Source organism: Triturus cristatus, chromosome 1_2, assembly GCF_964204655.1.
Source record: "Triturus cristatus chromosome 1_2, aTriCri1.1, whole genome shotgun sequence".
NCBI classification, from domain to species: domain Eukaryota; kingdom Metazoa; phylum Chordata; class Amphibia; order Caudata; family Salamandridae; genus Triturus; species Triturus cristatus.
The window spans coordinates 272,090,402-272,104,566 of NC_140580.1; the positions used below are offsets into that span (position 1 = coordinate 272,090,402).

The following is a 14,165-nucleotide window of genomic DNA, read 5'->3' on the forward strand; positions in this document are numbered from 1 at the left end:
GTATTTGATTTTCTGTAGTCCTCCTTTGCCCAATCACAGGCCTTCCTAATGATTACTCCAGCTCATCTTTTCTACCCTGGAGTTGGTGTTACCTAACAGTTCAACGTTGCCTGTATGCAATTATGGAACCACTTGGTTGGGACCCCTCTCCCTCCCTGGCGTAGTCATCGATTTTGTAAACAAGTGGGTAGTAGAATTCAATACAGCATCATCAAGGGTGATGTCAGTGCCAAGATTGATACTGGGATTGCGGCGCCACCAGGACACTATGACTTGGTGTTGCTTTTGGACTTTAGGGGAAGATGTCCTTGTGGGCTTGGGAACCTGGCTGCATAATATTTTCAGTTTTGAAGTTTGGCCGGCTGGGTGCCTGAGTGAATGTCTGTGATTAAGCGGCTGACATGGTTGCAAGGGGCTGGTGCGTTCACTATTAATCTAGTAATTATATATATTGGTTGCATGTGGAGAAAAGGCCCCTGTCATTTATGACCTGGATCGTGCGTGAGCTTACCAATCCTATCAAAATGCGTCATGTTCTGGCTTTCCTTGATAAACACCATATTAGCATTGCCGTCTTAAAGTAATGCACTAAACAGTCAGTCTATGTGAAAAGGTAGACATCCAACTTAATTGCTTAATCATATTCCTCATACTCTCAAGGAGCGACGATCATGGTCAAAAAAGTATACTCTCATGGGTACAAAAGTAGATAATCAGGTCAGACAAGGGGTGTACTGTATCGTATCATTATTGTCAGTAATTACGCCGCACATATACACAATCCTGGCTTTTTAATAACTTCTTGGGACAGATTCTAGCCATTAGGACCACGCACTTTGCTTTAGGAAGGCAACGTTAATAGTATGCTACAGGAACGTATTGACAAAATCAACTGACATCCCAGGACATTCTGGTAGAGCAGAGGCTGCTGGATAGATGGTGGCACAAATACCCCCAGGTAGGGTACCTTTTTCAATACCATACATAGCATGTGGTCTGGGCTAGACTATAGACTATCTACCATGGATATTGTGACTTGGGTGTAGGTTACACACCTGGCCAGGATGCTCTCCTATCATTCACAGGTGCTACTGCAATTGGATGTCACTGGGACATCTTGCACTTTTGACACTTGGGGTTGGAGGCGCTCACTGACAAATTATTTTGCAACAAACTTCAATCTGAGATGAGACAGCACTTTAAAATCAATCTGATGTCTGTGGATAGTGCAGGGTTGATCTGGGAGGCGTTCAATGTAGGTATCGGGGCAGATGTATGTATGGCTTAACACGACGGAGTGCAGAGATTGCACGGGTCACATCTGTCCTCGCTGCATGGTGAGATCAGGAAGCTGGAGCTTTCAGAATACGTCCGATGCGATCACTGGGTCATAGTGGTTCGCTGTCTGGCCAGCACCTTTGGCGACATAGCTCTCAAAGCAGGTCACCACCGTCTAGCACCTCAACGGGGTCGATTTGGCTCATCCAAGACTTAAATAGCCGCAGTGGGTTGCTGGTAAAAGCTGTATTCTCTGAGGGGGAGCAGAGCCATGGACCCTAGTGTCTTACTCCATTCCAGGCCTGGCCCCACCCCCCTTGCACAACACTTCTGACCAAAGCCACAATACAGTCACACAATTTCTGTGAAACTGCCATCTGATTCTTAACTGTGCCATCTCTGACTCCTTCAATACAAACCAAAGTGCAGCAACAAACAAGAAAAGAGCAGCTCGCTGGTCCTCATGCATAACTCTGTAACACTAGTCATATAGGTCATATGACACAATCTTCTGTCCAAAGCATAATCTTGGTGTCCTTGAATGAGTTTCCGGGTCTCCTCTGTTATCTGACGTGCTATGTAAATGCAGCTGCTAAATCCAGCACAAAATGCTTGCATTCAAAACATCTTGTGAATGCTTAGTCTGAATAAAGATTGAGGGCCCGATTCACAAAGTACCTCCGTATGCGTGGCAGAGGCTCCGCCTTCATGGCAGATTCTCCGCAGTGAGTGCGGAGACTCTGCCACAACTGCGGTGCCTCCACCATGAGTACCGAGGCTCTTTGTGAATGGGGCCCTGAGTTTGTTCTAAAAAAAAAACATTCTGTGAAATAGGTAATGTGTTTCCCGGAGCAATGCATTGCACTGCAGGAAACTGTGCTTATTGTCTAGTCGTAGGAATGCAACCTTTTTAGTTTTCATATACCTAAAGTTGACCATTCCTCAAAATTAGAGCCACTTCCAACCCATCAAAGGCTCAGCCATCACCATCTGTCTCCCATGGGTTCTTTGGAAATATAGGGCCCAATGCCCTAAGACAGAGGTTCCGAAAATTGTTTGCAAATTGTGTCTGGGATTTTGTGGTTTGGCCTACATCTACAGTTGCAGGGAGTTAGAGAACGACCTGCCTAATAAATATTAATTGGATTGTGAGAAGTTGGCCTGGTATATGCTGGTCACTAGTTAAAGTGGCCACCTTGCACCAGTACAATTTGACTCTTATGGTAGATAGGTTTAAGACGACCTTTTAAAGAAAGCTATCCTAGTGGTAGCTGTGGAGAGCAGCCTTCAGGCTAAGTCTTTAGAGGAATGTAAAGCAGCTTGTTTTACCTTATAATCTCTTGAATCACTAAATGAAAGGACACCACACAGGTGTATATATATCAAATATATATGTATTTATTCCTAGACACACTCTACTAATCGCTTTATGAGATTAGAAGTCAGGAACATATGCATAAATCAACGTTTCACAATAAATTAAGCACAAATATGGCTGGGGCCCTAGGGGCGTACCAGACCATATACTAAAAAAGATAAAAAAAGAGACTCAAGAACAACGACTTGAGAAGGGACAAGGCCTAGGGCCTTCAGAAGCGCTGGGGCCTCACTAATCCACCCGAGGCAGGTTAGTAAAGGAGCCACGGGAGACGCAATACAGCCGCGGATCCCTATAGACTTCAATGGAGCAAGTTGCGGATGGAATTTTAAAGTTTTAGGATACTTCGGGAGAGTCTACAAGCAAGTCACTTGCAGGGTAAGTAGTTCTAGAGCCAACACACACAGGAGCACCATAGTGCAGGAGTTACCTCACCCAGGAAAGCCGGGTGCATAGGTGTCTTTTGGTGTCGGTTCGCGGCGTCGTTTTCAATGGGAGCCAAAGAAGACTTGCTGCTTGTGAAGACAGAAGAAGTGTCCCATGGAATCCAAGGCTGGATTCAGAAGAAGGAAGACCTGAAAGCAGAGGGGACAGTGTTCAAAGTCACTTGGCAGTGACCCGGGGCAAGGAAGCTGGATGCCCACAGGCGTCGGATGATTTCAGGTGATCACGGGTGTCTTGACTCTTCAGCCACGAGGTCCAGGAGGCGTTGACGATGACCAGGAGCTGGATTCAGCGTGTCCCACGAAGTCTGCAGCATACTGTGGTGTCAGAGACCAGATTGGAGCCAACAAGCCTTGGTAACAGCAATCTCGTGGAAAGTGTAAAACGTCAGCGGTGCAGACCAGCAAGGTCTGAGGGACTCACCCAGCAAGGGTAAGTCAGGGCAGGCCTGGAGCAACCAGGGGAGCCCTTTGGATTTGTAGAAAAGTCTTCTGGGAACCCACAAGCCAACCGGCAAGGAATCGCGAAGACGCCTCGGGAGGATTCACTCACCAGGAGCCCACGGTCACTCGGGACGAGGTAGGCCTCTGATCTTTGGAGGACATCCTGCTGGAGGCTTGGACCACACGTGGTCCAATGCACAAGTTCGTAGAACGTCGTGAAGGGGTTGCACTCGAAAATAGTGCCCGGTACCCAGGTATTGCAGTTCCTCGTCACTCATGTGGTCCAATTGCCTCAGCGTCGCTGGGAACTCACGATTACCTTGGATAAGTCAGGAAATCCACTTCCGGGGCTGCAGGGACTTCGGACTCCAGCGGGAGCAGGAAAGTTTGCGATCCTTGATTCAAGGTTTTGGTGCCTGCCAAGCAGGGGAGTCACTCCTTGACTCCAAGGGAGATTCTTCAGTCTTCCAGAGATAGTGGAACGTCGAAGGTCCAGGATTCTTCTTCAGAGCGTCGTCCAGGGATATCTAATTTGCAATGGCAAGGGTTCCCTAACTTATACTACAAGGAAGGGAGGGACTAGCTCTATGACCCCTCCTATGGGAGGGTCAGGGGAGTGGGTGGCTACACCCACTTCCCATTGTCCAGTTTCGCGCCAGAGCAGGGGCAGGTAGCCCCTGAACCGGTTTGAGCCGGCATATGCACAGAGGAGCCTACTGCTCCCCCGTTGCAGGACTTCAAAGCACTCTAGGAGTGCACCCACCCAGCCCCAATACACTAAATCCTGTCTGGGAGGTGGTTACACCTCCGTGTGACAGGATGCCTATTGTTGGGCCTCCTCCACTTCGAGTTTCGGTCAGCAGCAGGAGGGCAGCCTAGTGTCTGTGACTGGTGGCATCCATTTTGTGATGCCAGGGCTCTTCAGGATTCTACTGTGTTTCCACAGTAGGTACATGTCTATCCCGCTAGAAGTGTGGGATCATACTCCCACACCAGTTACTGGTGTGGGGGCATGATTCCAAAGTGTTTGACACCAAACACAACATGTTTTGATGCAGCCATTCCAAAGTTAGCATTAACCCGCGAGGTTATAATGCACTTAAGAGTATATGGTTTGACCGCATTCACAAACAGCCCCAGAGGATAGACTCTGAGAGCTGCAGAGGGGCCCTGCTCAGGCAGAGGCATCCCCTCACATGGAAACCAAGCACCCTGCCCTCAGGATTGATAGAGCCTACCTTAGGGGTGACTGATAGGTTTAAATGTTTGTGCAGGGAGAGATATAGTGAACCTATATCTCAGTGAGGAGAGCTAGCACTACCTCACCCAGGCTGCAGTAGCAGGCCTGTGGTGTCAGATTTAGTCTGCTTCCCAGGGGTGGCATAATACATGCTTCAGCCCCTGGTAGGCCTATGACGTACCTATGCTCTTGGTACCTAAGGTACCATATACTAGGGGCTCATAAGGTACCACAGTATCCAATCACAAGTGCACCTAATATGCACTCCATGTTGTTTAAGGGAGTAAGCAGATAGGCTGGGGTCCTGGATAGCAGGATCCCAGCCAAACTAGTAAAAAACCATCAAAAACCAGAAAACAAAGTGGGGGCAACCATGTAGTCAGATTCCACCTTCCTACATAACCCCCCCCCCCCCCCCCCCCCAAACGAAAGGAGATGAGGCTAACCTTGTCCAGATACGCCTTTATTTCCTGAGTGGCCATATAAGGAAGAACCTGCACTAGCATGGTTGCTCCCTTTCTCATGGTCCACTTGGGAAATCCTACCCCAAGGGGTCCTGGAGTTTCTCCAATGTCTAGGGAAATTACCTGTATTGTGGTTTGGTACAGAAGCAGGCTGGTGGGGTGTTTGAGTCTGGAAGTGAGGCCCTATTTGGGGTGGTCTCACCTTCCTCAGAACACTGGGCAGCCTTTCTGTCCATGACTGTGTCATATCTGGCCCTAAGGGTCAACCTCTGGCTGCCTACAGCTGGGGGTTGGGTCCCTCTGGTTGGAATAGTGGAGGGCATTGGAATGTTTGGGGCAACTATGTACCAGGTCTCCCTGTGCCCAACAGAGTCCATCTGTGGGATACCTGTACCTAAGGGTAAGGGGGATCCCACAGTATGTAGAGGAATATTCACCTGGCTAGAACTACTCTGCTGGGTGTCCCTAATCTGTTGATGAGGGGGTTCCTCTGGACAGGGGCGCACTAAGGGTCCACTGACCTCTGCAGCCCTGGTCTGGCTGAGGCAGGGTAGAGAGGGGCAGGATTCCTGCGCCAGACTGGGTACCACCTTGGAAGGATCCCCTGCCATCAGAGATGTGTCCAGGACAGGCCTGACCACTTATGGGACAGTTACTTCACAAGGGGCAGGATCAGTTCCCTTGGAAAGCTGACCCTTACCTTTAGTCTGGTGGGGGGAGGACTGTTCCTCACCCCCTATGCACTCTGTGTGGAGTGATCCATGGTTTCAGGCTTCACTCCCCTTGATTTCTCCTGGGGTGGAGGTGAGGCCCTCAGGGTCTCATCCACTCTCTCAGGGATACCTAACATTCTTAAATGGGCTTTGTGATCCACCTCAGCCCAGGCTGAGATTTCCAAATCATTCCCAGTAGACAATATACAGGCAAGGTTGGGGACACTGCCACTCTCTTTGGCCAGTGACCCCTCCCCAGCTGAGATTTACCACTGCCATGGAATGGTCTGTCCTAATTCCATCAATATTGGTCACCTGGTATCTAAACTCAGGTAAAAGCTGTTCTAGGGGCTCTAGCCTCTTGTCACCATGGTGACACTAGCCCCTGTGTCCCTGTAGGCCACAGCCTTCTGACCATTGATCATGGGCTCTTGTCTGTACCTGCCCAAATTATTGGCACTCATAGTAAAGTTGGCAAACCCCATGCCACCATCACAGACTAGAGTTGCTTGTGTAGGGGACCTGGTTAGGCCAGAGTCCACCTGAGATCCCCAAGAAAACCCAACTATGTTTTTGGGTGCACTCCCACCACCTGGGGGAATACTACTGGTAGTAACAGGAGGTGTTGGAGCTGCAGAGGGAGGAACATTTTCTTTATTGCCATTCTTTGGACAGCTGGAGTCTGTTTTCCAGTGGCCAGGTTGCTTGCACACATGGCAATATGGTTTCTTATTGGAAGAGGAAGGATTTTGGGACCCACCCCCAGAACTGGATTTTTGGAGCCCTTCAGGGGACTTTTCTGTATTTCTATTATCCCCACCTTTCTCTTTGGGCTTAGTGGAATCTTTCTTCTGGTCACCACCTTGGTTCTTGGGCCTCACCCTAGTTCTGACCCATTTGTCTGCCTTCTTTCCCAATTCTTGGGGAGAGGTCAAATCATAGTCCACCAGGTACTGATGCAAGAACTGGTTCTGTCAATTATTAAGGATCTGTTCTCTCATCATAAGATTATACAATCCCTTAAAATCAGTAACTCTACTACCAACCAGCCAACCCTCCAGAGCCTTGGATGCACAATCTACAAAGTCAGTCCAGTCCGGAATCTGTGCTTTCTGGGTGTCTCTGAACTTCAACCTGTACTGCTCAGTGATTAAGCCAAACCCATCTATCAGTGCACTCTTCAGGACTTCATAATCATCAGCATCCCCTTCTCTAACAGTGAGGAGCTTGTCTCTACCTTTATCTGAAAAGGAGAGCCACACGATTGCCGCCCACTGCTTTTGGGGGACCTGTTGTACTCTACAGGCCCTTTCCATAGCAGTTATCCATTTATGGATATCATCCCCACTCTGGTAGGGAGGAACAACCTTGGACAGGTTCCTGTGGTCTGGAGAATATTTTCTAACTCTAGGGACACTGTTGCTTCCACCAGGGGTTTCTAACCCCTCTCTTCTAGAAGCTCTCTGGAGCTCAAAGGCTTCTCTATCTAATGCCAACTGCTTGGTTTTGAGGGCAAATCTTGCTTCCTCATACTGCAGCAGTTTGTACATTCTTTCAGAGGAGGTCTCCCTTCTAGGAAGGTATGGGTTTCTCTGCTGGACAGATTCTCTGCCAGAGTGTTAGGAGTGGTCAGACTCCCTAGAAGGGGACCTAGGCCTTTCCTCCACTCTGTCAGTTCTCTTAGGGAGCATTCCTCTGTCCTTTTCAGATCCTTGTGGATCTGGCCCTTCAACCACAGAGTCCAGGTCATCTTGATTTTCATCATCTGACCCAGACACTGTAATTGACCCACCCCCTGATTCCGATCTATTAGCTCCTAGAGCTAATCTAAGATCATCTGCTCTCAGCAGATCTATCAGGTTTAGTGTGGAGGGACTCTGTCCTAGCTTCAGGTGCCTTGCAGCACACATGGCTTTCAAGTCAAAGAAAGTCATGTCCTTATACTGAGGCTGAGTGGACCCACTGGCTCCACCCTTTGAGGACATTCTAGTGTTGTGCAGTGTTGTACTACCTACACTAGTTTGTGGCCTACTGATCCTAGCTTGAGCTGTAGAAAGGGTGTGCTATCCCTTGACACACAGCTCTAACTTCAGTAGAACTTATTGATACTAAGCTTGACTTTATATGTACCTTGAGTACCTATAGTGGTTTTCAGTTAGTAATTCAAATAGAGATTTTCTGGTAAAACAATGGCAAGCTGGAATCCCACTGCTGCCACCAATGTGAGAAGTTGGCCTGGTATATGCTGGTCACTAGTTAAAGTGGCCACCTTGCACCAGTACAATTCGACTCTTATGGTAGATAGGTTTAAGACAACCTTTTATAGAAAGCTATCCTAGTGGTAGCTGTGGAGAGCAGCCTTCAGATAATAAAAAAATAGAAGTTTTCCCTTAAAAAGACACTTGGGGTAGTTGGAAGTGGTCCTCTTGCTGCATCTGAGGCATCCCCACACCCAAGGTCAAGCTGTTCAAATAGAACCGCTTCCCCTTAGCAAATCTGTTATCACCTCCTTTCAGGAGCCAATATCATTTCAATAATTTGCGACCATCCTGCGGTCGCAAACTGTTGGTACACCTCCTCCTCAAATTTTAATTATGAGGGGATGCAATTTTCACACCGCTTCCAAATTGCAATTCGAAATGAGTCTCCAAGTGCCTTTTGCAATTCCGAAAGCCTTAGGGCCAGATGTACAAGCCTATTTTGCATGCGTAAACGGGTTTGCGACCCGTTTGCACATGCAAAATACAAAAGGGACATGTACTAACTCTATTTAGCGAGTCGCAATTTATTTGCTAGTCGCTAAATAGGATTAGCGACTCGCTATTAGGAAGGGACGTTCTGAGGGCATCCCTTCCTAATAGCGAGTCTGAGCCCATTGAATGACTATTTTGCAACTGCAATTGCGGTCGCAAAACAGTCGCAGTTTACCACCCTTCTCAGAAGTGTGGTAAAGCCCTCACAAAAGTGAAGGGGTCCCGAAGAGACCCCTTCCCCTTTGTGAATGCAGGGCAAAATATTTTTTAGGGGCAGGCAGTGGTCCCAGGGACCCGTTTGCGCATTCAAAATACAAAAGGGTCATGTACTAACCCTATTTAGTGAGTCACAATTTATTTGTTACTTTCTGAATAGGATTAGCAGCTCACTATTAGGAGCCCTATGTATGACTGTTTTGCGACCACAATTGCGGTCGCAAAACAGTCGCAGTCTACCACCCTTCTCAGAAGGGTGGTAAAGCACTCGCAAAAGGCAAGGGGACCCCTTCCCCTTTGTGAATGCAGGGTAAAATATTTTTTAATGGCAGGCATTGGTCCCATTGACCACTACCTGCCCTTAAAAAATGAAACGAAAATGTTTAATTATTATTTTTTTTTTAACTACCTTCCGTTTTCCTTTAAGGAAAGTGGGCTACATTTTTTTTTTAACTGCTTTATTTAAAAGCAGTCCCAGACAGGGAGGCCTGCTGAGCCCACCATACCTGGGAGAGCCAGCCATTTTCAATGGCGTCGCAAAGTGCGAGCGCTTCATTAATATTCATAATATTCATATTTGCCACCCCATTGGGAGTCGCAAACAGTGTCTCAGACACTGTTGTACATAGCATTTTGCGACTCGCACACTGCGACTCGCAATTCAGCGCAATTTGCGACTCGCAATATACTATGGTCGTACATCTGGTCCTTAGTGAATACTAAAATGTCCCTTTGCAGTCGCAAACCCTACATTTTTGTGAATCACTGGGTGTGCAATCCAAAATGTTTCCGTACTGTGGACTAATATTCCAGTGTAAAGTAGGGATGGGTGAACTTTCACACTTCATTTTTAAACCGGTGTGTGTGATGTTTGCGCAACAAGTTTGCAATGTTTGCTGAGTTTAACAGCATCTCCCAACTTCACTTGCACGAAAAGTTTATGGACAAAAATAGTGTTAGTGGTATAATTTTGTAGCAAAAGTATTTTTGCGATATAAGTTTGCTTACCAGGGTTTTTGCAGAGGTTTGTATTGAACCTACATTCTGAAGACGTTTTCTCACCTTTTTTAAATTTGGCTACAGACCGATGTTGCTGACTTATGTACCTCATGTCACAAATTCTACAAACAAATACAATAAGAAGAAGTACAACGGGAGAGAGTGGGTCAGTTCCCTTCAGCCATTGGCTTTTATGAGATTTCATGATTTGTTGTTTGGTTGGGCAAACATCAAGGTAATGGCATTTTTAGGTCTCGCCTGAGACAGCGCTTTAGCGCTGCTCTGGCGAGACTTATAGTAAGCGAGTTTTGGAAGTGCAAACAGTGGCTTTTCAGGCCTCCAAATACAGTGCATGTGCGCCGTCCGGGCGCGCGCACCATTTGGAGGCCTGAAAGCACTCGTTTGCTTTCACTTTCGCGGCCCCTTTGATGTCCCGCACCACTGTGCCCGCCCCCACTCCCCCCTCCCACTCCCTCCTCGTCAACTTCAGTGCGCGCTTGTTGTTTGTTGTTCGCTGTGATTTATTGTGCGCATAAACATCGGCCGTTTCGCCCTGGACGTATCATGTTTTTAAACCGCACCTTGCCTCCATGCTACATTGAAGCCAGCATTGCAAGTTGCAGGCAGGCTAACTACAGTGTGCTGCGAGGAGACTGGGGGAGGGGTGAAGAGTTGGTTGAGTTTGTCAATGAAATGCTGAAACACAATTATTTCAAATGCCGATTTTAATTTTAAGCGTTTCTCCTTCATTTCTAAAACGGGCCATTATTAAAATAAAATAATTTTACAAAAATTCATGTAAAACACCATTCACTTCACGATACTTTATACATTTACAAATAGTTTGTGGCTTTCACATGCATTTATTTTTTGCTTTTTGGTTGTTTAATTAAGAAGTAACTTTGGCAACTGAGATTGCAGTATAGCTGCTGTTTTATCCTGCAAATCATGTGCATTTTTTGTAGACCTTCAAATTAAATGCCCACAAGTGTATAATTAAATTTAAAACATGAGTGAAAGTTTTTACTTTTCTGTGGTTTTTGTCTTTTTTAAGGCCCGTGTTGCTGGCATTTTTGTTTCAGTTTTGGGGTGCTTTTCCCTGCTGCCGTCCGCTTGGGAAGTGTGTGTGCCGTTGCAAATGTCAGCTGTATTCTAATGAAGCCAGGGCATTGTTTGTTCCTGAAGGGGCTGGCACATTCCAGGGCTCTACGGTTATTATGAGGCGCAGTGTGGGTGGCAACATTTGGTGTCTGCCTCTTGGGGCAGGGACTGGATTGGCAAGTTTCTCCGGCAAATAAGATCTTACCATGTCTCTGAATTCCCTTTAACAACAAGCGTTTGCAATGCAATAGGTCTCGCATTTATACGAGTTTGAGCTATTGGCATTGTAAATGACAATGCTTTTTATTTAAGTTTTTTTTTTTTTAAAACATAAATAAAAGGCACTGTCATTTACAATGCCAATAGCTCAAACTCGTATAAATGCGAGTCCTATTGCATTGCAAATGCTTGTTTATTTATGTTGGACGGTTACGTTGTCCCATTTGAGATCCCATTAATTAGGGAATCAATTAACCTTTTTAGGTCTCGCCTGACCCAGCGCATGCGCTGGTCTGGCGAGACTTATTGAGAGGGCTCCAAAAAGTGCTACCAGGCCAGCCTAGAGCTACAGTGCATGTGCGCGGGCGCGCGCTCTTTGCCGCGATTACTTTCACTTTCGCGGCCCCACGGCCGCTTTGATGTTTGATCGTGATCGCGATCACTTTCATTTTCGCGGCCGCACAGCCACTTTGCATAGCCAATAGGTCTCGCTTTTGGGACCTTATAAGTATTTAGTTATGCAACTGTTGCATGGCTAAACACTTATAAGGTCCCAAAGGCGAGACCTATTGGCTATGCCAATGCTTTTTTTAAACTGCAGATGTGACATTACCTGGCATTATCAGCCATGTGTATTCTTCAGTGTATCAACTTTGCTCACATGTCGACATTTTAATTGATGATGCTTGGTTTTTGCTGAGAACGTGCTTGCTGTTTGCAAGCCTTACCCTTTCATAAGCACAGGTCGCATAGTCATTTGTTTTACCTTTCAACCATGATAACTTGTTTTTGATTTTGTGATTTGTTTTTCATAAAGTGATACCATATAAACATGCAGGCTTTCTTGTATATGCAGTGAACTACTGTCCCTTTTTCAAAAATATCTACTATGCAGTATTTTTTCTGTGCATGCCTTTTATGTTCACCACTTACCATGAAACCTTCGTTTTTCAACTCCTTTCCTAAGCGCTCTTCTTGGAGGATACAACTTAAATAATGCAGTCTGTTCATGAAGTGGCAAATACACATTATTTTATTATTAAACCATGTTTTCTCTGCTTTTAGGTGCCTGTCCTTTTTGGCCTTGTTATATTTAATACTGTGAGTTATACGCATCAGGCATAAACAATATACAGCCTTAAGCATACTAAAACCGTTCATCTTTAAACGAAAAACTGTGCTTTAATAATGACAGTAGGTGTTTGTGCTTTCCCTTATCAGTGCTAGGATGTGTAAGCAATGCGTCTAGAAAATGCTTTAATAGCACAGACCTTTAATATTAGGCCTACATAACATATTATTTGTCCGACTATAACTAACCAACCATATCTAACCTGTCATGCCAACCATACCCAATCTATAATAATTGCCTACTATACATAACCTACCTTACCTAACATTCCATATATACAACATATTTTTACCTTATTCCCATATCTGTGCTTCTTGCCTACTATGCCTAACCAACAATTCCTCACCTATCATACTTAACCAACCATTCCTAACCTACCAGAACTAACCTACCACACCAACCTAAACACCATAACTAACCTACCTGCCTACCATTGGTTGTGTGTCTGAATATCTTATACTGAAATATTGTCTGGTATAAATATTGTGTCCTAAATATCATTAAAAGAAATATTGTTGCATTAATGGTTCATTTCCTATTATTAACTCCATTCGATGATATATTTGCACACAATATTTAGGACATGATGTTAATGTCAATCAGTATTCTGACAACAGTACCCTTGTACCACATTTCTGCTGTGCTAAAAATATTATACGTAGCCTACCATATTTCTGTAATATACCTCACCTAGTAAGGTACTCTAACAGACCTAACCTGCTATACCAACGTCCCTAACAGGCAGCAACTATTTAAGGTAAATTTAGTAATATGAAATACACCTAAGCCATCTCAGAGTCATGTGTGAAGCAGAATAAAAAATAGGGCTTCACTGTTCATGGGACTAATATCTAATTAAATGGAAATGTCGCTAATGTTATTTTTTTTTATATGGAATGAAAATAGTAGGAAATAAATTATTATTTTACACGTTTGGAATTCTAATCTCTTTTTTCATTTTAGGTGGAGACAAGAGTTTTCATTATTACTAAATGTAAGTTGGAGAGCCCTGTAAATATTGAGGTAGAATTTATTCCGGCTAATCATCCATCACTTACCGCACAAGCAACCCTAGAAAATGAGTACACCATTTATTTTGATGCACCTGGTGAGTAAACATACATTTTTGATATAATCATCTCACACTTCAGTACAATGACAGTTATATAGTACACCCTTTGTATTACAGCGTGACTGGTTAAGCCATTTAGTCATGAATTTTTGACTCCCACATTTTAATTAACGAAAAGTGATTCAGTACTTATCATTATCTGTATCACATGGTGCTGTTTTTTCTTTTTCCTTTGTAAGAGACCCTTTGTTTGAGAAACTCTGGGAATAACTTGGATGCTGCTATATTCGACTTGACATTTAATCTTTAATCCTCAGTGGCCCAGACACGTCTGGAGGTGCAGAACGTTTTTCTACTGGGCAATACCTTCCTGATTGTCTTTGAGATAGTAGAAAGCCATCCTTCTCTGTCTTAGTATGTCAACAAAAATTAGCAGAAAATAGTTATATCCAATCATATTACGTCCAGTACACCACTGTAATACCAAGTGGGTGGGACATTGCCCAACTTATGGGGGCTTTATAGTGCACCCCAATAGTGGGTCTATTAGACCTCCTCCTTGGGGTTCATGGGGTCCACAGGGGCCCATCAACACACCAGCCATCGTTTTAGAACCTCTACTACTGCCTGACGTATTGCTGACATTTGGTTCACTATAAGGTGGGCCTAACTCTCAGCATTCCCACCAGCCCCAAGCACTGTAATCCCTAAGA

At 45.3% G+C, this 14,165-nt stretch overlaps 1 protein-coding gene across 7 annotated transcripts in view; it reads left to right on the top strand.

Moving 5' to 3' along the window:
* The window catches only part of PIK3AP1 (phosphoinositide-3-kinase adaptor protein 1), a 1,621,635-nt gene that overhangs the window by 458,252 nt on the left and 1,149,218 nt on the right, over nucleotides 1-14,165 (top strand). For all 7 annotated transcript variants that reach the window (XM_085603661.1, XM_085603665.1, XM_085603660.1 and 4 more), the window contains one exon: nucleotides 13,344-13,488. In XM_085603661.1, the coding sequence (XP_085459787.1) occupies nucleotides 13,344-13,488 (145 nt within the window). The remainder of the gene's footprint in view (nucleotides 1-13,343; nucleotides 13,489-14,165) is intronic.